Here is a 26,303-nt window from a genome sequence, read left to right as displayed (position 1 = left end):
AAATGTTTCTAACAGATAAGAAGATTTTTCTTCAGGTGGCATTCCATCAGCAATTTTCAAACCAAGAGATTGAAGGTCATTACATACTGAAAAAAATGACCTTATCTAAAAAAAAACAAAAACAAGGACTGATCAGGCAAAAATAGATGAATACCGTCTCCATTAAAGTCATTAGTCAAGCTGAATGATGGCTTCATCTCCCAGTGAAGCAGGGAACAGTAAATCTCCATCTTTTGGGACAGCTGCGTGTTGTGTAACAGGACAGTGTGGAGGACTAATGAGTCTGAGGAGTTCTGTACATGATGAGCAAAGGTGATAAGAACAGCTAAAACTACAGCAGACTAAAAAAAAAGCACTGATTATAGGTAAACGCGGGCCTTATAAGTTATTGTAATGAGCAAAAACATCAAGTTAGCTATGAATGCAATAAAAAAAAAAAAAAGTCTCAAAGCGCTTCGTTTTATGAATCTGGTATGAATGAATAGCACACGCTGCTCTGACGCTCAGCTAAAATACCTGCACTGCACTCACAAGAAACACACAGCACACTTAAATACCTAGCAGGGGCGAAGAAACGCAAGAAATAAGGTTTGTCCCCGTTATATAACGGTGATCAAAGACACTGGGGCGTAATATGATAGAGCTGTTAAGCTCAAAGCATGAAAGTACTCATGACGAGTGCTATAAATGACGCTGCCGAGAGGAATTTAAAAAATGTGGATTTGTAAAGTATGGAGCGATTTGTGCTGCCTAGTGCTGCCCACATCCTTAAAGACAAAGCCTCTTCTTTTATTGAAACAACCGTTATCCCAGGACCTCTGGTGACGTTTTCCAGCAAAACAGAAGTAAAAAATTAACAGTTTCAATAAGAAATTAGAGGCAAGAGGCCGGTAATTTCTGCCTCTTGGTCCCACCTGCAAAAACATTTTCCACATAAACAGGATTCCATGTAAGAGTATTGGAAATACAATTGAAAACAGAGGGTGAGGATGATGCAAGCATGGGTCACAGTGTTATGAGCTGGAATATTTAATCAGGCCTAGTTGCACATAGTGACACCCAAAAGACCAGCTTTGATAAAAGGAACTTAAAAGAAAGGAGCGTCGATGCTAAAATGACAATGTGAGTACATCTGCGCTTACCAGCTTTATCATAGAGAATGTGGGACCTTTGGAGACCTTCTTTAACATGCTCTTCTGTCACTAGTATCTCTTGAGGAGAAGCGTCGGGTGCCAAGAGGTTTGTTTTGGACATCTGAGCCTGAACAGCCAGCTGGAGACTATTGAGCCCGACTCTTGCGTCGCCATCACAAAGGTAGGCCATGGTGTCCAGGGCTTTTTGCTGAATGTAAATCTTTGGTCTAAAAAGATTAAAAATATACACTGTATCAGTGCCTCTACTGTTTAATATGGAATAAAATTGAAAAAATAAAAAACACATAATGCTTAAATGCCTTTCATCATGAATATTCTCAGTCTTATGCTATTCTGTTTTAACCAGCGCTCATCTCAAAAACATCTTGATATAAGTCACTCTGACTGGCAGCAAAATGATTTCATCAGTTTTGTCAAAATGTTGTTTTTTTACTTTCCCCCATAAAAAAATAATTAACTAAAACGATGGATTTGTGTAATCTACCTTAAACAGATAGTAGATTATATGCAATCATCAGCTGGCAGCTAACAGGTGATTATAGCTCGTGCTGAACCTCATCTGTCAAACTATCAAACAAAACCAAAGCTGAGACTATTGCTGTGGCTCCATCTTCCGATACCCACTATGTGAGGATTACAAAGACAGTGAGGTTTTTGGTCACGTGTGACACTACAGTCGAGGAGCTTGTGGGAACCTACCTGTGTCCATCTGTTTGGTCTTCATCTTTGGGGTTTGTCGAATCTTGGCCCTGGATTCTGATCCCAAGTGTGGCCACAGCTCTGTTCAGGATCGAGCCCATTGCCTCCACAGACAGCTTCTCCAGAACCAGCACCTTGCACCTGCTCAGTAGGGCAGCATTCACCTGGAAGGATGGATTCTCAGTGGTCGCTCCAATCAAAGTGACTGTGCCACACTCCACATGTGGAAGGAAGGTGTCCTACCAATGAATTAGGAGACAAAATGTAAATAAATCGTTTCTACTTATTATTATCAGTCGAAACCCCAAAAATGTATGTTTCCAATAGATCAAAGACATGAGCTGGAGAACTCGTGCTGTTTTTGAAGGGATAAAGATGGTCCCGTAAGCTGTTTATACATACATATACACTCGTGCTGATATACAATCTTATTGGCAGGGGGAAGAACATAAAAAAAAAAAGTCTGCAACAAGCAGAGTACAACTTTCTGCTCTAAAATACCTCCTCACCTGTTGGGATTTATTGAAGCGGTGAATTTCATCGATGAACAGGATGGTCTTCCTCTTGCACAGTCGGAGCTCGTTTTGCGCTTGCTTTATCACTTCTCTGACCTCATTGGTGGATGTACTGGTGGCGGACAGAGTTACAAAGCGAGCCGTCCCCTTCTTCTTACTGGTGCTGGCAATGATGTGGGCTAGAGTGGTCTGAAATACAGCCAGCCACATGGAGGGTAATTTAACGTAAACTCACAGGCAGAACATGTAATGCAGCTTTCATCGAGAAGTTTCTGTGATGTGTAATCAAGTTAAATGAGCTGATTTTGTGACTCGTCTATTCAATGAGGAAACCTGACTGCGGCAAAGCAGTCGACAGGAGGGTCAAAGAAGAGATAAGGTGTCAGAAAAGCATGCCGACAAAGTCTGGGAATGGCGAGTGACTGCTCAATGAGCCACGCTGGCAGCTCAACATGCCTAAGGAGTCATTAACAAGCTGTACCACCAACCGAGCAGCCACAGACGCCATCATTCACTCTTTCAACACGACATAAAAGTTCTACTTGAATACAACAAAGAGTACCACAGCTGAAAATTCACTTAAATCCACTGTATTGGATATTCAGCATTAATCTAGACAATAATTATTTAAAAACATACAAGAAAAAAGGTGCAAAATGGACAAGCCCCAAGTTTCATGCCAGAACTGAGACTGTAATTATTAGAATATAAGAAATTTGCACTCGAATAATTAATCACAATCATTTTTTTTCTCTTACCCACAATAATTTCAGCAATTTGTGGATTATTAATTCAACAGAAAACTGCCATATTACTAAAAGAAAACTGATAAAAGCTTCTTAAATTAAAATATTTTTTGTGTGAACAATCAGAGTAGAGCTTTAAGAATCCCTGAATAGATGAGACTGTATAAGTTATATTTAAAAAAACACTTTTAAAGCACTATATGGATGAGGTAGAGTGTTAAATATTTATATGGTTATACTGTACATTAACATGTGATAATTTTATATAATGACATTTTTTAAAGTACAAGTTTTTGTTCAATATCCCTGATTTTCTTTTCTTTTTTTTCTTTTTTTTTTAGAAATTAGAACTCAGTCGGTTCAAGCATCTTCAATTCTGAGTACTAGTTGCCGAGAGCAGATGATGACTTATTGTTCGGGGTATCATTAATGACAAATCAAAGGAAAACTTTAATAAATGATGCGACACGTCTGACTTTAGTCATCTCGGTTGGTGTTTGGAGAGCGTGGCATAGGACAAGGACAAAACAGCACAGCACGTTATTCACTTAATTTTGAAACTCATCGCCTCCTTTACAATAAGACATAAAAAGTGATCATGCAGAAATACTTTGCATTGATTTATAATGACCTTTGGAATTGACCCAATAATACCGCCCGGTTATCATCTTAGGGGTGAAGGATACAGGTTTTTCCTTTAATTTGTCCCCCACAAATAAAGTGAGGGGAGCTGAATCAGTGGCAATAAGGTGTTTTAACCATCACATATCAAACGGCAGGAAAATACTAAGCAAAGCTGGGGAGAGATGCAGCATCATACTGGGTCACCTCCACACCTTTCCGCATCCCGGGGGTCCCCAGAGGATCAGCGACGGTATTTCCTGGGAGTCAAGAAATGGCCGGAAGAGACTTTGCTCTCCTACAACTTTATTTTGCCCAAAGTATTCCTCCAGCGTTTCTGGTCTCAGCACCTCCGCCAGAGGTTTGTCTACTGCAAGTAACGTCCGCGGTGACAGACGTTTCGCCGTTTTCAAGCCCTGCCCGCTGGATGCAGGCGCGGGCTGCTGACTCCTCAAAGTCTCTGTACCTGCCGCTCCAAGATCCGCCTCCTCGTTCAGTAAACGTTTCACCCCCTTGCTGGCAGCACTGCCAGGACTTTGTTTACCGACAAACAAACCGTTCCGTTCAGTCTGGACCGGAGGTTTCCCCCTGTTGCTCTGAAACAGCGAAAACATCCCCGGTGACTGCGCGCTGGCCACGGAGGAGGAGCTGGCTGCAGGTTTGATGATAGCCTCGGGACCAGTGCGGGATTTCTTTACGGGAGGTCCGCTCTCGTCTGCTGTGGACGGGCTGCTGTCGGTAACGCCTTTCAGCAGACATATATCCAGATGTCCGTTGATTGTGGCGGACGTGAAGTCTTTAAAACAAACGGGACATTGCACCGAGTCTGGTGCTGCAGCTGTCTTCTCGTTCGCCATGTTGGTTCCCGCTAAACGCTGGACCTTTGATCACGTGACCAAAACAAGGCGTTGACCTTTTGACGTATTCATTTTTAATGATTAATTTTTTCTTTTTAACCAGCTGTGGTGTGGTGTGTAGATTTAAAAACATTTTTAATGAACATTTTGCCTTTCTAGACGAGTTTTCGGATTACGTTCCTGTGTGCGTTTACGTGCCGATTAGACAGTCCGTCACCAGGAAAGCACATTGTGTCGATAGGTTTAAAAAAAAAAAAGTCAGAACCTAATTATAAAAAAAATAAAAAAAATAAAATTGGGACTTAAAAGGTGAACCACACAGTTTTTTTTAGCTTCTCTATCCCTCTTTATTTCTAATTATTTTTTAATTGTTTTGTAAGAGTTCAGGGTGAAGGGTATCTGTGCCAGGATGTTTGTAAGTAGCTTTATGTCAAAGTAAAAGAACCTCGGTGAAGTTAATCATATAGTCTTGTGGAGCTGTTTGTTTGAAAGTGTGAATTCCTCTGAAAAGTCGGGAGGACCTGTATGCCCCCAGGCATGCAAGTTGTGGCTGTGGTTTTGCAAGACTGTGGGAACAAGCATTTTAAGTTTTCAGCAAGTTTTCGCTATTCAAATAATTCTCTAATAATTTCTCTATTGTAAATTCTGAATGTGCTTTCTTTATTTCCAGTTAAATGTCTTTTAAATGACCAATTTAACTGTCCTTCATCTTTATCTAATTGTATCTATAATGGAGAAAATGTTTATTGAACTGTATCAGTAAAAATACACCACTGCGAAAATTCACAGTTCATAAGTTTAAATGATAAACTTCTAAGATCTCATATTCAGGATCAATGTCTATCAGTATCCTGAAATAACATAATCAGCAACACTTGTTATAATTTTACAAAACATTTGAAATACATTGGGGGGGGAAAAGAAACTTAAATCTGACCTCAGTAAATTGAGGAATTCCAGTTGATCAAATATTAAAAATAAAACACAATATTAATAATAGTAATAATATTAAAAAAAACCAAAAAAACAAACCAATAACTAATGTGCCTCAACACTTCTCTGTCTTGTCTGTAAGAAGCAATCTTAGACATGCCTCCACCCAGAAGCCAAAAGTGAGCTCTGTGTTGTGTTTGGCAGAATGACTGGTCAAGTCAGAGGAGGTTTCCAGACATGCTACACATAGCTGTGTAGCTGTGACTGACCACTCTTAGCCAGATAATACATTCTTGGGATTGTGGTTATATATATTCACACACCTTTCACACACGTCTTTATTGCACAATATACTGAAGATATGGTGCTGAGCTTAAAGCTCTTCAGAGCCACCATGAAGTACTGATTAGAAGTTCATTTGTAGTGTCATTTAATAATTATTATATATGAAACTGATACAGCTGGAATCATTGAGTCTAATCCTTCATGTAATAGTCTTTGTGACATTTGCAGTGGGAATTGCATAGCACAGGCTATTGGTTTACACTGGGTCTGTGTTGACAGCAAGCTGGAAACCCATAACAATTCTCTCACTCTTCAGAGTCAATGCTGTGCTGATTTAATTTAGTTTTTCTTCATTCTGTGATTCTCAGTTTTAAAGTGGAGATCAATGGGACAAAAGTGATATAGAAAATTTAAAAAAGGTCGATTCCTAATACAGCTGGAGTGACTGGACAGCGTGAGAGAGAGCTTATCTCCCAGACACCCTTTGCTGGCACCTGTCACTCTTTTGTCATGAGGACACACTGCCCTTCCTTTAGCTGCAAGTGCTGATTGAAGTAGGACCCTTGGCTGAATTAAAAGAGGCTGCGGGAGGTAAAGTAGCATTAATGTCCTGGCAGCTCTTATCCTGAGAAAGTATACGCTCATCAGCTTCACTTGAGAGACTCCTCCTTGAGCTTTCAAAGGCCGTTTGTAGTTAAATATAGGCAAAGCGAGGCGGAAAAGGAAGGATGAAGGGTAAAGTGAAAGCCATGGACAACTTTGTCACATTCTGGGATATCTGGCTAGTCAACAGCATGTGTCTGATTCTTTCCTACCTCTGGCACAGCCTGTATGATTTATTCTACTACAGGAGGCAGCAAAGAGCGTTCACCATTCAGGTACATACAAAACCTTCTGATATGTGGGACAATATTTACACGTTAATCGTAAAAAACTAAAATATCTTTGTGTTTTTAAACAATAGTTATCAGTATTTTACATTTTCTCATTGTATGGGTTTCAATGTAAGCATTTGAATAGTCAGCAGTTGTTCTGTGAAGAGTTTGATTGTCTTAATGTTTTGATGGGACAAAGAAAACTTTCTACCTTTGCAAACAAAAACATTATATTCAGATCCAGTCTTTCCATCATGGGGATCATTTTGTTGTTATAAGTCCTAATGAGACAGCACAGAATACTAAAACATATTTGTTTAATTGCATTTTTTTTTGGATCTGTGTAAGATGCTATGCCATGTTGTTTTAAAATCTAATTAGAAGAAGACATCTTTGATTTATTGAGGTATTAATAAGTTATCTAGGCTGAATGTTAATGGCCCTATTACGTACACATATAACAATAATGTTGCACTGTGAGTTATGTTTTCTTTTACTCTGAAACACTAATTGTGTTTTTGCTTGCTGGCAATCATTAAAAAGGGCCTACAACAAATAGTATCAATCCTACCAAAAACTCTGTGTTAAGAAGAGGTGACAGCAGCAGCGTTTAAAGCAACATCTAATACCAGCTCTTACCTGGTAATCACCGTCCACATTGCTATGTCCTTCAAGAAGGGCAGAATAGTGTTTACTGTCACATCAGGACTGTATTTTTCTTGCAGAATACAATTATTCCCTCCACTAAGGAAGTTATGCTTTGTCAGTTTTGCGTGCGTGCACGAGTGTCATTCTGTCTGTAAACACGATGGCTCGAGAAATTTTCAATGAATTCTGCTAAAACTTTAAAGAGCCGTAGAGTGGGGGCATGTTAACAACCTATGAAAATTTGGCGCACATCCACCAAAGTCATCAAGGTCAACTTCACGATTTATGAGTCATAAATTGACCAAAAAACCCTTATAACGTATAAACTACGATTCCTACATGTGTGGTATGTATCATTAACATATAAAAAGTACCATATAAAGATTTAAGATATCATGTTACATCTGACCTCTGACATCTCCTTCAAGGTTAATAAATTGATCTGAAGGTCAAAGTGATAATAATGCTATACAGAGCTATTTAAAATTGTGTTTCTTACTTCCATTGTTTATATCGACAGCATATAGGCATATAGGGAAGGATTTATGAGGATTCTTAATATCACGTTGCTTTGGACCACTGATGTTTTCTTTAAGTAAACTTTAATTAGGTCAAGCTTTCATAATATGTCTTTTATCTTTTAAAAAAATGTTTATATTGGCAATATTAGAGTGATTTATGGGGATTCTAAATATTACATTATAGTTTGCATCCAAATATCATGTCACATTTGTCCTGTCATATCTGTCTGTTTTTTTCAATTTTGCCCCAAAACGTGTTATATCTTTGACGAAAGTATTGTCAAGAGCAAGAGAATGAGCTGCCTAATCAGTTAGACATATACTGTAGTGTAATAATATATAATAAGCTCAGTTTATTCATGTCCAGTTGTTGTCAAATTAAACCTATTATCTATTTCCTACTCCTACACAGTGTTTGTTGTATTATGACTTTGTTATATACATTACAGTAACAGGTTACAAACATTTAAATACTTTATAGTTTGAAAACATACAAAATGTTTCTGAATAAGCATTTTTAGTCTTATTTTTTGGAAAACAAAATAAACTTGTGATCATCCAAAACATTTTTCTTTTTATATTTTCACTAAACATTTAAGTGAATTTTATTAAACAATAAACTGAATGCCACATAACCACAGAAGTAAAAAATAATAAAACAAGAACTATAATCAAAATAATGTCAAGTACATTAAAATGGGTTTCCACAGGGTGAATAATAAAAGCCGGCACTTTGCACTTCTTTTTACGGAAATAAAAACATACAATTTCCAAAGTATGTTTAAAAAGAACAAATGAAATATATGTAAGATAAAGAAAATGAGCTGCCTTGGTGGAGGTTTGCACTTTTTGAGTGTTCATGTTTCTAGTGGTGATTTTTAAGTTTGTAGTATTATTAGTATTATTATTTAAATGAAAGGACATTACATCACTGTATGTGTTAAAATCAATATTCTTGGATAGTAATATACAGTGTTTTAACCCTACAGCTATGTCTTGGTGCATGTATCTATTGGTATTAAGTGTTTTTTTTTTTTTTTTTTATTGTACAGTGCATTGAGACTTTTATGTCTATGAAAAGCTCTATAAAGTATAAATAAACTTTACTTACTTAGTTTACTATGTCAAAAGAACCACTGTTTTCTGCAGATATCCCCTTACTTGAACATAATCACCTCTCTTCTGCTCTTAGTCTTCTTCAGTTCCTTGGAATAGACTAAAGATTCACTGCTGGGATCAAAATACATAAATATTACCTGATGCATAATAAAAGTTTTTATTCTACAGGTGAAGTCCAGTTCAAGTTGTATACTACACAGGAAAATGATGTTGTGCTCTATTGTACCCTTAGGTTTCATGGAAAGTCTGGCCTCAGCAAGTCTGTATGACACTTCAGACAACACAAGTGCCACAGATGTAAACTATATTTGCCTGTAATTCATTACAACAAGACAAACTTATGTACCCAATTGGCCTAAATCCTGTTACATACAATGCCACAGTACATCACAAGTAAATAGTTTAACTAAAAATCCGCTGTCAGTGTCAATAGCAGATGAAGATTAATAACTTTGTAAATGCAGAATTTATAGTTGAGCTAGATTATTTGTGTAGTTTAGTGCTTGCTTTGTTCTTCTTGTGTTTTAACAGTTACTGTCACAAGGGAATGTCAGCACAATCTTTGGCTTCCTCTTATGCTTATTAGAAGTTGGAAAGTTCTTTGCACAACATTCAGTTTGTTGGGACTGAATTAGGACTGTAGCTGGTGGCGTTTGTGGGAGCACATTAGAGAATCACAATCAGTGTACTCTAGTGGCAGAGCATGACAGACACAATAATGTAGTGTCTCTGCTGAATGATGAAACAGACAGGAGATCCTGGCTTTGCTGCCATCTAGCGACTTAGTGATTTTTGGCAGCCTTGATTTAGTGTAGTACATTCAGGGGCTGACATCAGAGCAAAAAATGTTTTCTGCAACTCAACAGTTTTGTCTTTTGTTGTTTGCAGCTCAACAGTTCAGTTCACTTTGTCTCCTATGTGTTTTTGTTTCCATCAGAACTCTTACATGGCATTTTATTTTGAAGAAAGCTCATGTATACTGAGGGAAATCTGACTGAGAGTGAATATATACACTGCCTATATACACCGCTGCTTATAAATACACGCATCCTCTAGTTATCTTTAATACTGTGGCAGTATACCATAGAGACAAGCTGAAGACTTCTCACCCTCTCTTGTTTCCATTCCTTGGCATTTAGGAGACACACACTGACATTTACTCTAGGAGAGTGTATTTGACCAAGCTTTCTTTACAGTCTGTCACTAACCTTGATATCTCTTGTGTAAAACGCTCCTTTTTGTTTAAGCAATTTAAATTGGATGGGTACAATTTAAGGCATACGTTAAATCTAAAGATGCACAATGTTGAACCATAAGAGGTTTTTGTGTGAAATATGGAAGCAGTTTAAATGTGGAATTAAAGCAATGTTTAAAGATAAAAAATAAATTATTTTCAAGAGATACAGAAATTTTGAGGGTGTATTGTGTTTATAGACTTGCATACAGTTGTAGATGTATATTGTCTGATTATATGTTATGTGGAGGAACACTGAAGCAGCATTCAGTCAGTCATTTTTTATAATCTCTGTAACTTTATGTGATGCACTATAAGGCAGAAGTCACCACAATATAAGAAAATTACAAGATGATGTAAAAAAATGTATCCAGCTTGTAGAATTTGCAGCTTGTAGAATTAGGAAGAAATGGAACCACTGTAAAGTTGTCATTGGCGTGGACAATATGCTATAAAAGGGAAAATATTTTTTGTACCAAGCTGTAAGTATGTTTATTTCTACCCTTATATTGGAAATTATAACACAGGAGTCAATCAGGATTAGCTTCCTTTTTGGAGTGACCCTCAGGTGGTCGTGTAAGAAAGTTTTCTGGCACTTTGTTGGTTTTATTTGAAGCGCTCCTTGTGGTATATGACTAACAATATAATGAGAAATCACAACACCCTCTATTTGAAAAATTAAACCAGTGAAAGCACCCAAAAAATGACTGTATTTTCTTAAATGGTCATTGGATGGAGGATCCAAAAGCTGCTTTCAAAATATGTACATATTTCAGTTTGCATACAGAAATGTGCACACAATGCGTCCTCATGACAATTGCATTTAACAAGACAGACATATTTGTATGCAACGAGAGGGTGAGGGTGAAGTTGGAGTGTGTGCGTCTCACTATATTGAATCATCAGGACGCTGTGTAGTGTGGTTTCATGACATTATATAAACAGAACCAGAAAGTCTGTCAAAGTGCAGCAGCAAAACGTGTTTGCATGCCAAGACAAAATCTGAGATGACAGCGGGAGAAAAGAAGAGGCTTCTTAGACATTAGCACGAGGAGTTGAGTTTCATGGTTGCCAGTCACATTTAAGCCCACAAGTTTCCAAGAGAAAGTATAGCCAGAGCTGGCAGACAGAGCGGTGTGTGAGCGGAGACGGAGAGGTGACTGGATGGTGGCCATAGCACACATCCCCAGAGCTTCCCAGGACATTGTGTTCTCTGTAAGGGCAGCCCATTTTTAATCTTGTCTCAGTGCCAAACAAATAACCTAATGCAGAGGGTCATGCCACAATATTCACACACTGACCCTTTAAAAAAAATGCTGTCTAAACAAGCAAGCAAGCAAGCAAACAAACACATTTGTAGGGCATTTAGGTAAACTTTTTTTTACATTTTTGTATCTTCTTTTCATTTTTTATATTCTTCCACTGCTGTCAACAGAAGCTTAAATGAATAAACAGACAAAAAAACCAAAAAAACATACTATGCTGCATGTACACAGTATGTGTAGATGGATGTATGCATACAGGTGAGGACAATGAGGGGTACATAGTTTCATCGGACATTTGAAGCAACATGTAAGTCTTTCAGCAATTATTTGTGCAGAAAAATGCCTCTAAGCATTCATTTTCCAAAAGCATGTCCCTTGAATGTATAATAAATAACCAAAATAATGTGACAATTTATTGAAGCTTAAAATAATGAGGTCAGTGACAAAAATCTATGCACAGTTAGTTCATAATTATGAATTCGCAGAGGATTTTTCTGCAATTTACCAGGGAAAATAAATATATTTGGGCTTTGAATGGTTGTAGAAGAAATAAGACATTCAAAGACATCATCTGTTTTCTGTTTTTTTTTTTGCAACACGACAAAGAACTTATTCACTGAGTGATAAATCAGCTTCATCAGTTGCAACCAAGTGATTGCGATAAACTAGATTGATTCTTCTTAGTGCTTTTATTACGTATGACTTTGGGGATACAAAGGGTACACGGTGATCTCAAAAGTTCTAAGTTCTACTATTTAAAGGTGTTGTCCCCTGTGCTGTATATCAATTTACCTTCAAATGTTTTCCACTCTAGAAGTCACTCGAGAACTACAAGTTCAACTGGGATATGCACCCGTAAATATAACAAAGAATTATTTTGAATAATTTATAAAGCATTCATCATTTATGCATTACACAATGCCGCTAAACATCCCAGTGATTTTGCTGTCACATTAACGTAACAACTTTTAACCACGCAGCAGCAGACCGGGCAAAGATTTCACAGCTTCCACATTGTGTGTACACATACTCGCTCTTGGCAGAGATGGTGAGAGACGACTTTGAGCCCTGGCCGTGATGCTGTTACTTTCTTTGGTATTAGTTTCACTGTAAAGTGTAAGTGATATAAACTTGACATTTGCTTTATGTCATAAGTCTAATGTCTCTTTATATCTCCTGCTGGGTTTCATAACCTCCCACCGCTGACCACTGACAGATCTACCAAGATCGTGCCAGGATGTTGCAAGGTTGCGTTTAATGTCCACTGATATGACAACAACACCACGTTGCAGAATCATTTGCTCTGTCTTGTCTTTAATATTTGTGTTTGTTACATGCACATGCACACTGTAAGAAAGCTAAGTGTCCGAGCTCATTAAATTGACACAACATGCTGTTAATTCCCATGCTGTCTGTCATCTGCTGGCATTCAAAGACAGGTGTGAGCACTGGTGTCTTACCCTGAGTGACTGATGGTCCATTTCATTCCATCTGTTTCTGCCCTGTCACAGTTACTTGGTCTTCCCGCTGCAGCTGTCTTGCTTTAGCGAGACACGAGACAATACAAATACAAGGGGAAGCAGTGGTTCGGTTCACTCTCTGGTCTCACTGGTGTAGAAGGATTTGTGAAGGCTTTGTTCAACATAGCGTATCTACACACACACACACAAAAAAAAATTAGACAAATGTTCAACCCGGTGTGGTGACTTGTCATGAAACATAAGCCGACAGGTAAACTCTTTTTGTCCCACTTCACTTGCTTGCACTTTCCTTTGCAGAGTTCAGAACCTTCCCTGGTCCTTTGCACCGGTGAGGCCAGACTTTGGCTCGAGTCACAACGAGTTTGGCTAAGGTCACCGTGGCTCAATTTGTGCTCTGTGCCTCTGTTGTCAAAAGAATTTCATGGTAGCTTGAGCAAAGCTGGATCCTTCCTTCATTTTGGCATCCGTGTACTTATGGGTACAGAATGAACTCAGAAAGGCAAAAAACAAAACGAAACAAAAACCCGACCGACAGCGAGGCTGCATTTGTGTTTATATTTTTTCTCTGATTTGTTGGTAGAATACATCATGCCTATTTTGATATATATATTGAAGCTGGATTGCGGTCATATTACAGCAGCTCAGTTAAAATGGATCCTTTGCTGTCTTAAGGATGGTTATCGGTGGATGTTTCTGTCAGTGAGTAAGCATCATATAACTCGCCCATGTTACCCATCTCTTATTTCAGGTCAGGGATAAACATTTTAATCTATCTCCACCCAACCAAGAAACACAGACCTCTTCAGGTTGCCCTGACACTGAATGCGAGTTTTAGGCATTCAAAAGATAAGGACGGAATCTGCATTGCAACATGGTTCTCATTCACAACAGTACACGCACAGTCACATACATCAGTGCCAAATATCTTACAGCCCAGTCCTTCCCTTGATGTCACAAACATTTTAATACAACAAATAAACACTCGAACGGAACATTTTCTCTTTTCAAATGATCTCAAACGTACTCTTGCGTTGCCTAAAAAGCCACACATGGACTTCACATTCAGCTCTCTGTCTTTTTTTAGTGCAGTTGATTCAAAAATGTGAACCACATGTACCCGTCTCTTGGAACAAGTTAATACCTCCGTCAGTTAAATAGGATAAATTGTGCAAATTAATGAGCATTGTCCTCAACAAGCAGAAATGTGTACAGTGAACGTTTTGACAGCCAGCAGGCGAGTGACGGTGGTGGGCTTAACACTTAAAGACTCTCAAACGTCTCATATGTCCCAAGCATTGCCAAGCTCCCACCCCAATCACTTAAACCCTGCTGACGTAGGCTGGCCGTTTACATTTAGGGACACCTGCTCACTCCATTCTAGATACCAATTCTAGAAGAGAGGAGCAGCCGCTCAGGGATAAGGTTTGGGAGGAACAGAAGTCTGACTCAGTAGTAACTGAGATAAACACAAATTGAGCTTTATAGTTTATTTGATAGGTCACCTGGCAGTTTTTGATGTAGAATATTTTTTCTGGATTTTATTTCATATTTTGTAGAGCTGGCTAAGATTTTTGCAGAAGTATTTTTGAGGGCATTCTTGGTCCTATTCTTGTCCCAAGTTGGTGTCTTAACGTGAATTTTACATCACTGGAAACCATGAGTTCCCTGGTAATAAATGCAGTGGGTGATGGCAAGAACGCAGGCTTTGACATCATCCAAAATCGCATAGAGACACTGAGCAGCAAGATGGACAAGCTCATCAATATTCAGGAAAAAGTCCTCAGCCGACTAGATGGAATGTCTCACGACATTGACGACATTGAGAAGGATATGGAGAATTTGAAGGTCGACAAGGAGGAGATCCATCTCCCGCCCAGGGTAATGAATCAGACCCAAGTCATGGGACGAGAGGTGGGGCAGATTTGCCAGGAGATGAGCTCCATCATGTCGGTGGTCAACCAGCGGTCCGAGCAGCAGGCTCAGAAGCTGGAAGGAATGGAAAAATTGGTCCTAAGCATGCAACAGGTGATCAGCTTCATCGGGGAGACGGTGAAACATTCGAAGATAATGGAGCTGATGCTCAAAGGCCCGACGGCTAAGAAGGGCTCGAGGTCAAAAGACAGTAAAGGGAAGCAAGCTATAAAGAGGAAATCATCTTCAGATACTGTATCGAAAAAGCCTGACAAGGTGAGACAAGCTGAAGTAAGACACTGCACATATAGGCTGAAGCGTGCACCTGCTCTATACTGCAAAAGGACTGTAAGATGTTTGGTCATGAATGAGGTTTTGGAGAAAAAGGGGACAACCTTTATTACTGATCCAATTTAGATTCACAAGCATTTGTTTTGATGTATATAAAGGTGGCCCAGGCATCATAGCCCATGCATCACCATGAGCATCAAGTCTTGTATTTTCCATGCTGACTTTGATTTTTAAGATCTCACTGGGATCTTGTTGTTCTTGGCAGGACATATGAAAATGATCATAGCAGCAAATGCGACTTGGCTTGTGTGTGAAATTCCACATATAGTGGACTGGTGTAGTGTCTGAGTTTTGGCGTGTATAAACTTGCCAACTGCTGATTAAAGGTAAAGTAAGCAAGAAGACTAGTTTTATAGTGTTGGGTAAGCTACTGGACAGTATGTCACTTATTCCATATATAAACTCCCAGTTTAACTCACACGTGTCGATGTTGGATCTCCGAGTGTAACTTGAGGGTCTCCTTCGCATGGAGCCTGCGGGGGGACCTCCAGCAGGGCACGAGAGGGCCAGTGCAAGGTCTGCGGTGAAATACGAGTGGCCTGGTTTAGAAATGCTGTCTTTGGATGCGGGCTACAGTGTTTGTGGTCCAAATAGTCTTGCATCCCTTCAGCTTACCAGGTGTTAACAAACTGTAGAGTTTTCTTTCCTTTTCTGTTTTGCAGTCCATTTCTTTCATTTCCATTTCATTTCTGCGGCTCTCTTGTGCAGACCTATTAGTGTTACTATCCAAGTCATATCTTTGCCATTATCGCTTTGTTGATGAACAGTCATTGTCTGAAGTCTTTGTCATTGTGATTCCTTGCAATCTTCTAAACTTCTTGCAGCACATAAAATGTAAAACTTAGGCGAGAGTTCTTGTTACAATGCTGCCAAGGTATTTTTGAATTACAGCTTCCAGTAATTGTCTTTATTTTAAACTGCAGATAGTGTTTCAGAAGTCTGCTACAAGTTCATGGAAGTAATACAGTCCCATTGAGGCAATGCCCCCAAGTCTACCAAGATTCAAAATGTTGAACTTATTGAAGAAAAAGAAAAAATCTAATATGCATTTTTATATGACTTTTTTTTAAAGGAAAAACAATTCACCAACTGAAAACTTAGGATCCACTCACATCCACTTAAACCTCACTAAAGGTCACTGAGTGCTGCTTGACATCTTACACCACACTCCTATCAGTTCGCCACACAGCTTGTATCTCTCTTGATGTATGACGTACAAGCAAATCGCAAACTCACTTAAATGGCTCTGACGTAACATGATAACGATATCACATACTTGGAAAAAATACCTACGTAACAGTGCACATTGTGCAGTGGTGCACTCTTAGGTTTTATATGCCCATACTTGGTTACGTTAAAATCAGACTCAACGATATCAAGCCCGTTAAAAGTTTGTGTCACATTTTATGGCTTAATTATACCCTGATGATTAATGACCAAATACCAATGTGATGTTTTCACCGTGACTCACGTTTCAGGGAATTTCTGTTGTCGTCAGAGCACTTGCCAGGTGGCTGCTCCGTCTTCCTCCACCTCCACAGGTGTGACATACTTGAAAGTAATTCGGGCTACTGCGGCATCTGCATTCACTTCCTCACCCTCCAATCACTGCGGTCACTGGGGAGATGCTGCACTTGAAATAGCTCCCCTGCTGTTTATGTCCCAACAGCATACAGAAAACAAATGTGAGACACCTGATGTTCAAGACAGGCTTTTTTCCATGCTAAGGTGATCAGAGAGTGTTTAGTGAGTTTCCTTAGCTGAGAAATTTGAACTACAGCCTGCAGTCACTTGCAATATTTTCCATTCAGGGTCGACATTGCATTCCATCGCTGAGTGTGACCAGTGATAAGCTATAAATTCACTGCCCTGCTCCTGCCTATCCAAGTCTGCCACAAATAATCAAAGGCATGCAATTCTACCAGTGCAATAAAGATGTGCACTAACTGTGCTAATTTGTGTGCTGAGAACAGAGAAAATGCTTCGTATTTTATCCTTCATTCACCTGTCATCAAATTACTCAACGTTTTATTAACTTCTTGTTGCGTTTTACATGTGACACTAAATCCAACATGTCTTTGATTTTTGATTCATCCTGTGCATTAACGTGTGAATCTAACTTACCAAAATGCCACCAATTCTGTGTGCATTCATGTAACCCTTCTAAGCATTGTCTTCTTGTCTTTTTACTAGAAAACTACCTCTAATAAAGGGAAAAAAGGGAAACAAGAGATAACGCCTGCATGCGAGCCCAGTACTCTGCAGTCTTCTCCCAAGATAAAGCTTCACGGACCAAAGCATTTCCTCGCCTCTCGCAAATGTGGAAACTTTGTACGTTTATGTGCTTAGAGAACATGTGAAATATTTGCATCGCCACTCCAGAGATGCGAAAAAAACAGAAGACCATTTGTATTTTATAATCGCTCTGGGACAAGAAATAGTACCAGGGCGACACAACTGATTTGTTTATTTTCTAATAAAGCTTTGATCATGCATTCATTTCATATTAATGTACTCGTCTGGGTCTCTGGTTTGACAGTTTCTGTTTTGCATTTCACAGTTAAAAGACCACAAAGGCAAAGATGGGACAGATACAACCCGTTTGAGCCCTAAGGGTCTGAAAGCACAAAAGAAGATGAAGCCTCCAGATACAGCAGGTGCTGAGATCAACACACTGTTACTTCTACAAACTCCAGTGTCTCTTTGCAAGTCAAAATAATCTGAGACACAGCAGCAGCAAAATGTAAATAAATACTCTAAAATACCTTCTATGAGTGGAACATGTGGCTGTATTACAGTGTTATTACATGTAGCTGTTGCTTGCTAGCGTTTAATTGGGATAGAAACTACGTTTAAAGATCGGAGTGGAATTTTTCAGAGTGAAAATGTTAATTCTTCTTAAAGTGATGAATATTAACCAGATCCTAAGAGACTAAATCTAACTTCTCTTTGGTATTCTTGTAGAACATATCTCACTGAAGAAGCAGATTTTGCTCCTTGAGGAGGTTCAGAAACTCAACAGGGAGAACGCTGAGAAATCAGGTCAGCAGATCACCCTTGGTTTTCGGGATCTAGAAGCTGGAGTGCCCCCTAAAGATCAAGAACCCGATGCCTCTGCCAGCAGCTTGGTGGACAACCTGCAAGAAGACTCGCAAGTGGATATTGCTGAGAAAAACGAGGATGTTGAGGCAGTTACTGAGGAGGAAAGTGGAGAGAAGGTGCCTGAGGATGTTACAGAGAAGGAGCTCAAGCCTAGTGTGGAGAATCTAGGGAAGCAAAAAGAAGAAGAAAAGCTTGAAGTCCAAGAGGACAAAGAGGAAAAAGGTGTTTCTGCAGCTGAAGAAGACTCAGGTCTTTCTACCTCCGCTGACAAGAAGAAGGAAGCAACTCCAATCAGGTAGTCCATTATTACATTTAAGGACTAAAACAATCTGTAATAATTTATTATTATTACAATTATAATACTAAACATTTTAGTGTCTGTTAAAAATTGCTGAACAAAACATGATATTTCATGAACGTCCTGTATGGTGTCACATTGTGACTGTATAGTATATATTTAAGATCTAAAACATTTCATTAATTCAATAACAATTCATAACAGTGTTAGATATGTTATTACATTATTTCTGTTTGTTTGTGTTTTTTCTATTTTTATGGTCAAATTTATGCACAAAAACATAAAAAAATATTTAAAAAAACATGCAAAAAACATACTAATCCATCGATTTTCATTCAGTAGAGATGACCACAAAGATGCACCACCATCTCCTGAGGCTGAACAAGACACCATATCACAGGTCAGCAGCACCAAGTCCTTTGTCACCCAGGAACACTTTATTGTAGAGGAACTCCCAAAGAGCCAGCTGCTGGAAAAGAAGGTGGAAGAAGAGGAAGAAAACAAAAATAAAGATGAGAAGAAGGCTGAGTCAGAGGGTTGGGGTGTCTTCAAGGCAGATGGAATTGAACTCCAGCTGAACCTGAAACAACAGGTGGAGAAGGAGAGAGAAAAAGATGATGCAGAAAAGGAGGATGACGATGGTCCTGAGCAGTACTTTATCGGTGAGAGCACCAGTAAATTATTATATACTTATCTTTGTAGCATTATACATTTTTTAAACTGAAAATGTGTTTGCTTTTTCAAGGTAGCAACAAATTCTGTATGTATCATTTATAGTACACTGTATAGTAGAAGTCTTTGTAATGGCTTGATTGGAACTGCTCACATATCTGTAAAGGGTCTTTATATAGCTTTATATATCAGTACATACATTTATATGCATTCCCACTCTTTTTATTGGGACTCTGAGCATAGTTAGTCACAGACTTCATTCAATTCAGTTCAGTTTATTTATATAGTGCCAAATCACACAGTCACCTCAAGTTGCTTTACACTGTAAGGTAAAGACTGTACAATAACAGAGATAAAACCCCAGTTATCAAAAGAACTTCTGAGCAAGCACTTGGCGACAGTGGGAAGGACAAACTCCCATTTAACAGGAAGAAACCGCAGGTACAGCCAGACCATCTGGTATGACTGGTTCTTGGTGAGGGGAGGGAGGATAAAAAAAGAAAAATAATTACAAATGGAGTACTACAAAATGAAGTGAAATGGTAACCTGTTATATTAAAGCAGCAACTCTGTAGCTGTTGATTATCATAGCACTTTAGTACACAATGTGCTAACTTGATTATGACAGCTATCTACACTCTCCAAAGGCTCACTGTAGCTAATTATCAGTGTATGTTCTCACATTCCTCAACTTATTAAAACAGATTACATCTTTTTTCTTGTGCCCCCATCTGACTTTAGACACCACTCCACCTCCAGTGGCTCCTTTTAATCACCGCATTGTGTCAGCCAAGCCCAACCTGATTACAAACTTCTATACCATCAGCTGGCAGGAGATCCTGGGCGGGTGAGTGCTGTACTTCTCCTCAAATCTCCATGAAATGCAAAATAAGTAAAAGATATCGACAAGTTGATCTATCACAGATCAAAGACAGTAAGAACAGGTTTTAATTACCCGTAAAATGTAACCGCGTAAAGTCCCCCCAACCCCCGCCTTTCTGATGTTTCATAACTTCAGAGTCATGGCAGTTATTTTTACTTTAGAACCGACTGGCATGTGAAACTGTATCCCCGGTGCCAGCTGGTAGCTAATCACAAAGTGTTAATCCAAGTCTTCAAAGTGGAGACACAGCTTGGCTCACATTTAATGAAATAACAGATTAAGCACAAGACTCTCCAGAAACATCCCCGTATGAAGGAAGATCAGTTTTTGATTCGTCGTGGGAAAATACATCTATCACAGCACCATCTTTCCCAACTGCTGGATCGTCTGACTTGATGTGATAATGGAACTGACACGTTTCTCTCCAGCTACAGAAATCTGACTTTTGTCTTTGCTTTCTCTCCTCAAAGGGGTCGTTTTGGCCAGGTGCACAAATGTGTGGAGAATTCATCTGGTCTCACTTTGGCAGCAAAAGTCATCAAAGCCAGGAGTCAGAAAGAAAGGGTATGATACCTCTCATATACTGTCATGACTACAAAGTACAGTGACAGCTACATCACATGATATAAAAAGCAGAGTCCTGGTTTCGAATTTTAAACACTCGCTAGTACAAAACAAGATCGCTCTTGGAACAGAGATAGAGGGAAATACTTGTCACCGAGGTGACAAGTATTTGACCTAGAAGAGAAGAAGCATTGTCTGTCCTAGCAGAGAACAGCTGACACCTCTCATCGCATCCGTGTGTCTGTGTTTCTGTCTCTTTGGTAGGAGGTCGTGAAGAATGAGATCCAAGTCATGAATAATCTCGACCATGCCAACCTGATCAAGCTGTATGCGGCCTATGAGTCAAGAAATGACATCATCCTTGTACTTGAATAGTACGTTCCTTTATTAAAAAACATGTTTATTTATTTCAGAAGGGATTTTGGTTTACTTATAGCTTATTATTTACCTTTTTTCTAATTTGGTTTCATATGCAGCTTACTTTGCTTACATATTTTATCTAACCTGCCTTTTTTTTTTTCTTTTTTAAATTTCTTTTAATGCTTTTCATGTGCTCGTCTTTGCCTTCAGCGTTGCCGGAGGCGAGCTGTTTGACAGGATTATTGATGAAAACCACACTTTGATGGAGTTGGATGCTGTGCTGTTCATCAGGCAGATCTGCGATGGCCTGCAACACATGCACAAAATGTCCATCCTGCATCTCGACTTGAAGGTAACAAAGTCACACATGTTTGCAGTGATTACTTTGTAGATATATTGCATAACAGGATTATCCCATTCAAAAAGTCAAATGGTAATACTTTGTTGTTGCTGAATTTCAGCCAGAAAACATCCTGTGTGTGAGCAGAATCACAAATAAGGTCAAGATCATTGACTTTGGTCTTGCCAGGATGTAAGTACTGGTATTTACTTCTGTTTTATTCCCACTTGGATGAACTGCTGTGGTCGTACAACATGCAACATGTCATTTTTGTGAATTTCAATCATATTTCAAACTTAGATATAAACCAAGGGAGAAACTCCGAGTGAATTTTGGGACTCCAGAGTTTCTCGCTCCTGAAGTCATCAACTATGACTTTGTGTCATTCAACACAGACATGTGGAGCCTTGGTGTAATTACATATATGCTGTAAGTAAACACACAGAAGCATGCATGCACATCCACAAACCTTTGCTGATCATCCGTTCCCTTTTCCCTGCTAGTCTGAGCGGTCTGTGTCCCTTCCTCGGCGATGATGACAATGAGACTCTGAATAACATCTTGGCCTGTCAGTGGAACTTTGAGGAACAAGAGTTTGTAGATACATCAGAAGAAGCCAAAGACTTCATCTCCAGACTCCTGATTGTAAATAAAAGGTATTTGGATTTTGTACACATACACTGACCTCTGATCTTACGAAAGCTAGTAATACATGAAGTGTGTAAAAAAAAAAAAATTGTGATTTTGTGTTTCCCATTAGTTGGAGGATGGGGGCATGTGAGGCTCTGAGGCATCCTTGGCTTGCCGACCCTGCTCTTCATCATCGTCTTCACACAAAGGTAAAGCATGCGTTTGTGAGGGTAAAGGCTTTTTATGCTGGAAAAGTACTTAAATTTGTAAAATATGTGAACCTAGTAAAGAAAATTATTTGAATGCATCTTATTGTGCTTTACATTTGTTGTGGATATTTATTCCTGTCTTACCGTTGTACTGGTGATTATTGTTTTTTGTCTGTTTCACAGAAAACTATGTGCAGATCACGGAGATCATCATGTGTGCCCAATACTGAAAGCTGAGGTGGGTCTGAAAGTATTGCTCTATATTTAAATCTGTTCCCTTCTTATATGCACACACCTCCTTATACTCACCCTGGGCAGGATGCCAGTGTATCAGGGCAAACACAGAGAAACACACCCTCACATGCACGCCCAATTTAGAATCATGAGTTAACTGAACCGACGTGTTTTTTTTGGGCTGTGGGACGACATCTTAAAAATTCAGTGTCAGAGTTATGCTTTCAAATCATCCACAAGAGGGAAGCATGTCTCAAATTTTGTTTGGAGTAGCAGAATGGATGCTGCGATACAGATGTGGTTCTCTCACAGTAAACCATCGCAATGTTTCTTTCCAGGGTGCTACACTGAGGTGACGCTCCACCTGTGGCCACTTGGACCAACCCTTCTGTCCCTGTAAATTACCTAGATTTTAGTCAGTGTACTCATGACACTGACTGAAAATCTGTCTACACCGCAAACCTCTTCCTGACATGTGATCCACTGTGTTGTGTTATTGCAAGCAACACCCTGATGAAATATATAAAGGAAAATAGCTCAGTTTAGGTATAACAGTAGCTAGTTCTGTGTGTTAAATACTGGTGATGATGTCACAAAAAAACAGGGTAAATAAAAAAAAACAGACCATCACATAACACTAAAAAATCCAGTAGAATTACTATGTGACGTGTGATTACTGTGCTATCATTGTGAAGCTAATACTGTTCAGTTATTGTTGAAACTGTGACAGGGGAAGTATACATGTTCAACTGGTTTGCAATATTCTTTTATTTGGCATTTCAAAATGGTGCTGAAGTCATAATCTGATGTAGTTTTAATAGAAACATATTAATACTTATTATTATTATTATTACAAATTGCTATTACACATATTGTATGATAGTGTTTGCTTGTGGAAGCCACAAAAATTCGCATTTTCTTCTCTTTTATTTCACTATAAAATTCTCGCTTGGACTCATCCTTATTTATCTCTAACCAAAAACACTGTACTGCCTTTCCTTGCTGATTTTTTTTGTCCTTTTGAGAACAACAACTTTATGCATTTAGAAATATACCTCAGCTGCTACTGCTTGAAGGCTACAGCAACAGTTGTAATATAAATGTAATTATGTGCGCTGCCCTCTTGGTTATAAACACGGTCAGCTGTAAATAGGTGCTAATAATTCAAATTAGAATCTGTTGGATGTGTATTGTGCTTATTGGAGACAATGAAATTTGTGTGTTTGGCTTAACAAGCTGTAGTATGTGCGCTTTATGACCTAATATCACACAATGCTGCTGAGGTTCCACTGCACAGACTAGTCGGCAACACGTCACCTTAAAATAAACACCTTGACAACACAGTTTATGTCTTATTAGCAAAGTATATACATTTTTTTTTTTGCATGTCTTTGCAGCTAAAGTTTGAACTTGGTACGTAGTTATAATTTACATTAGTTTTTTTTAACTGTACCTTGTGCTTCAGAGCCTCTCTTTCTGCATATTCATCGCACTAAAATCGCTAATAAAGAAAACAAGTGTTTATTTGAAACGCCTTCTGTGAAGGTTCACTAACTGAGAGTGACACACCGTCTACCTGTTGATGCCTCTCTAGTTAGAGCTACGTTTTCATCTACCTTCGTGTTAAATGCCAGATTATTGTAGTTCTGGTAAAATAAGTCGTTCTCACTGATTGCTAACATATTTAGCATGTATTTTTGAAGTGTGCACACACTCATTAAACTGAAATTGTATCTTCAAGCATTTATTGTCCTTTCTTCTTTTGAATTTTAAGAATACTGCATGTTGTCAAAAACTAAATCCATTTAGTAAGATAATATTACAGAGACCTTTATAGCTTTCTTTGTGTGTTTATAAACTTTGCAATATTCTATTTTTGGCAAAGTTATTTTTTTTAAACCTTGGCTCAGTTTATGTAATAAACATAATAAGTGAAACACAGGAGCACACACTTTCACTCAGAATGAAAGTAGAGCAGATTCCAGGAGCAAAATCAGGAGAATCTGAAGGGGTCAGTTTGTGCAATACAGTCACTTGAGAAAATAAACTGAGCGTGTGGGGTGACGATGCTGTTGCAGTAATGGGATTCAGGGTATCAGGGATTGTACGGACAACAAAAAACAGGCTATGAGTCTGAAAAAAGGAGAATGACAGTGAGGAAAAGTAGAACTTTCCCACAAAGCAAGCATTATAAGCTCTTATTCTACAGAACCCAGGGGTTTAATCAGGGATAAGTAAAGACTTTATGGGAGAGTACAACGGGAAAACATGTATTCAGTTGTAGAGAAATACCAGAAATGCAAACTGCCCCCAAAGCCTTAGGAACCCAGTATTTGAGTACAATTACAGTGTGAAATTGTTATGCTACAGAATCGTAAGACTTGAGAAAATAAACTATTTTGATTTATATAGCAATTCTGCTTTGCGTAGCATGCATTAGACAGTTACGGGTTTTCTTCCATCTGTAAAACCTGGAATCTGCTGAAGCTTGAATTATTTTGGTTGAATTTCTTCTTAGGAAATGAACATGATGTGAAAAGTGCAGTTGAACATGGAAAATAACTAAAAATCATCTCATATTGAAACTGAATACAAAGAAAACATGATAGCTATAATGAAATGTTCTGTAGTTGTAATGGAAGGTTTGATGATTTTTAAGAATGAGGCACAACCATAGGAAAAGAAGATTTTTCATATTTGTTCGACTCTTGATATCTTGCTGGAAAATTCTATGATTTATCTTCAGTTTGTGAATCTTATTGTTCTTCATTAAGAACGGGTATTTCAGGATGTTCTTTAACTGCCCTTTCTACACCACAGCCTGATCCTTTAGTTCACATGGTTCCAGTTTGGCTTTGTCCATAAAACCAGACTCTCAGAATTAACAGGCCTATGCAAATTTCTTGCATATTAAAATGGCTTTTTATTTGACAGGTTTCTTCATGAAAATCTGCTGGACTGAATATCTAATATATGTCAAAAACATGGTAAATACTGGCAGATAAACATTTTACAATATGGGACCCTATAATGTCCCATACCTCCATTTATACCAAAATCAGTCAATCAATAAATGCATTTATGCAAAACTATGCTTGTTAGCATACCCAAACATGTAATTTTTTTTTATCATGAATAAGTGCACTTTAAAAACAAACACTAAGAAAAACAAATAATTTTCAAGCTTTTTATTCCAATATATATTGGAAAAGCGAGCATATAAGGTAAATATGTGGCAATAATATATATTAAGGATGGTAAATGTTCATCATTGTTCTTATTGTTGTTCTTGTTCTTAAAATAAATTAAACTTTAAGACAAAAACTTGAATATATGCACTCTGCAAAAGAGAACAATAAGAATCATAAATAAAACTTGTTAAAGAGAACCATTAAATCCACTTTTTATTCAATTAAATACTCTTAAATGTAAAGATTTGGTTGACTTTGAACTTCACAAATAATGTATAAAGCAGCATATTGTCGCACATGGAGTCTAAGGAAGTAAGTTTATGAGCATTTCTGTAAATGAAAAATGACAAACCACTGCAGTGTATTTGTATGCTTTGTTTTCAGTGATTGCAGTCGGACTGCAATCCTAATGTCTGGAGTGACCAAGTGTCACTTCTGAACTTCATTAAATGGCTATTTGAAGCTGGCTTTAAAGGCAACCCCACAGACACTCAATTTTACAGTAAAGCTAAACAACCTGGGAGAAAAACAGTTTGGATGCCTTTTTTCTGCTTTTTCAGATTTTTAAAAACTTAATAGACATAAACCAAGAAGCACAAATGTCT

The 26,303-nt window shown here is 38.4% G+C and overlaps 2 protein-coding genes across 5 annotated transcripts in view; one reads left to right on the top strand and one right to left on the bottom strand.

The window, feature by feature from the left end:
• The window catches only part of wrnip1 (WRN helicase interacting protein 1), a 6,822-nt gene extending 2,180 nt beyond the window's left edge, over positions 1-4,642 (bottom strand). Inside the window, exons 1-4 of the mRNA XM_005912661.2 lie at positions 3,951-4,642; positions 2,363-2,557; positions 1,854-2,092; positions 1,143-1,360 (exon numbers count right to left, since the gene is read on the bottom strand). Of these exons, the coding sequence (XP_005912723.2) occupies positions 1,143-1,360; positions 1,854-2,092; positions 2,363-2,557; positions 3,951-4,592 (1,294 nt within the window). The 5' untranslated portion in view covers positions 4,593-4,642. The remainder of the gene's footprint in view (positions 1-1,142; positions 1,361-1,853; positions 2,093-2,362; positions 2,558-3,950) is intronic.
• A 1,800-nt stretch (positions 4,643-6,442) lies between these two features.
• Positions 6,443-23,890, top strand: mylk4a (myosin light chain kinase family, member 4a). Of its 4 annotated transcripts, none has more exons than XM_005912663.2 (15): positions 14,316-15,140; positions 17,409-17,546; positions 17,776-17,872; positions 18,180-18,612; positions 18,958-19,277; positions 20,029-20,134; positions 20,641-20,734; positions 20,999-21,108; positions 21,305-21,446; positions 21,556-21,626; positions 21,735-21,863; positions 21,938-22,090; positions 22,195-22,273; positions 22,457-22,511; positions 22,846-23,890. In XM_005912663.2, exons 1-14 carry the CDS (start codon positions 14,610-14,612, stop codon positions 22,508-22,510), a joined length of 2,457 nt encoding a protein of 818 aa, XP_005912725.1. In that variant the 5' UTR covers positions 14,316-14,609; the 3' UTR covers position 22,511; positions 22,846-23,890. The 4 variants fall into 4 exon arrangements, with proteins under 4 accessions (XP_042075430.1, XP_005912725.1, XP_005912724.1 ...); XM_005912662.2 differs by having other exon boundaries at positions 18,955-19,277; XM_042219496.1 differs by lacking the exons at positions 14,316-15,140; positions 17,409-17,546 and adding an exon at positions 6,443-6,688 and having other exon boundaries at positions 18,955-19,277.
• Positions 23,891-26,303: the final 2,413 nt, after the last annotated feature.

Source organism: Haplochromis burtoni, unplaced genomic scaffold (genome assembly GCF_018398535.1).
Source record: "Haplochromis burtoni strain Fernald_Lab_line unplaced genomic scaffold, NCSU_Asbu1 Contig_3, whole genome shotgun sequence".
Classification (NCBI taxonomy): domain Eukaryota; kingdom Metazoa; phylum Chordata; class Actinopteri; order Cichliformes; family Cichlidae; genus Haplochromis; species Haplochromis burtoni.
The sequence above is the reverse complement of the archived record's forward strand: the minus strand, read 5'-3'. Positions and strand labels throughout refer to the sequence as shown.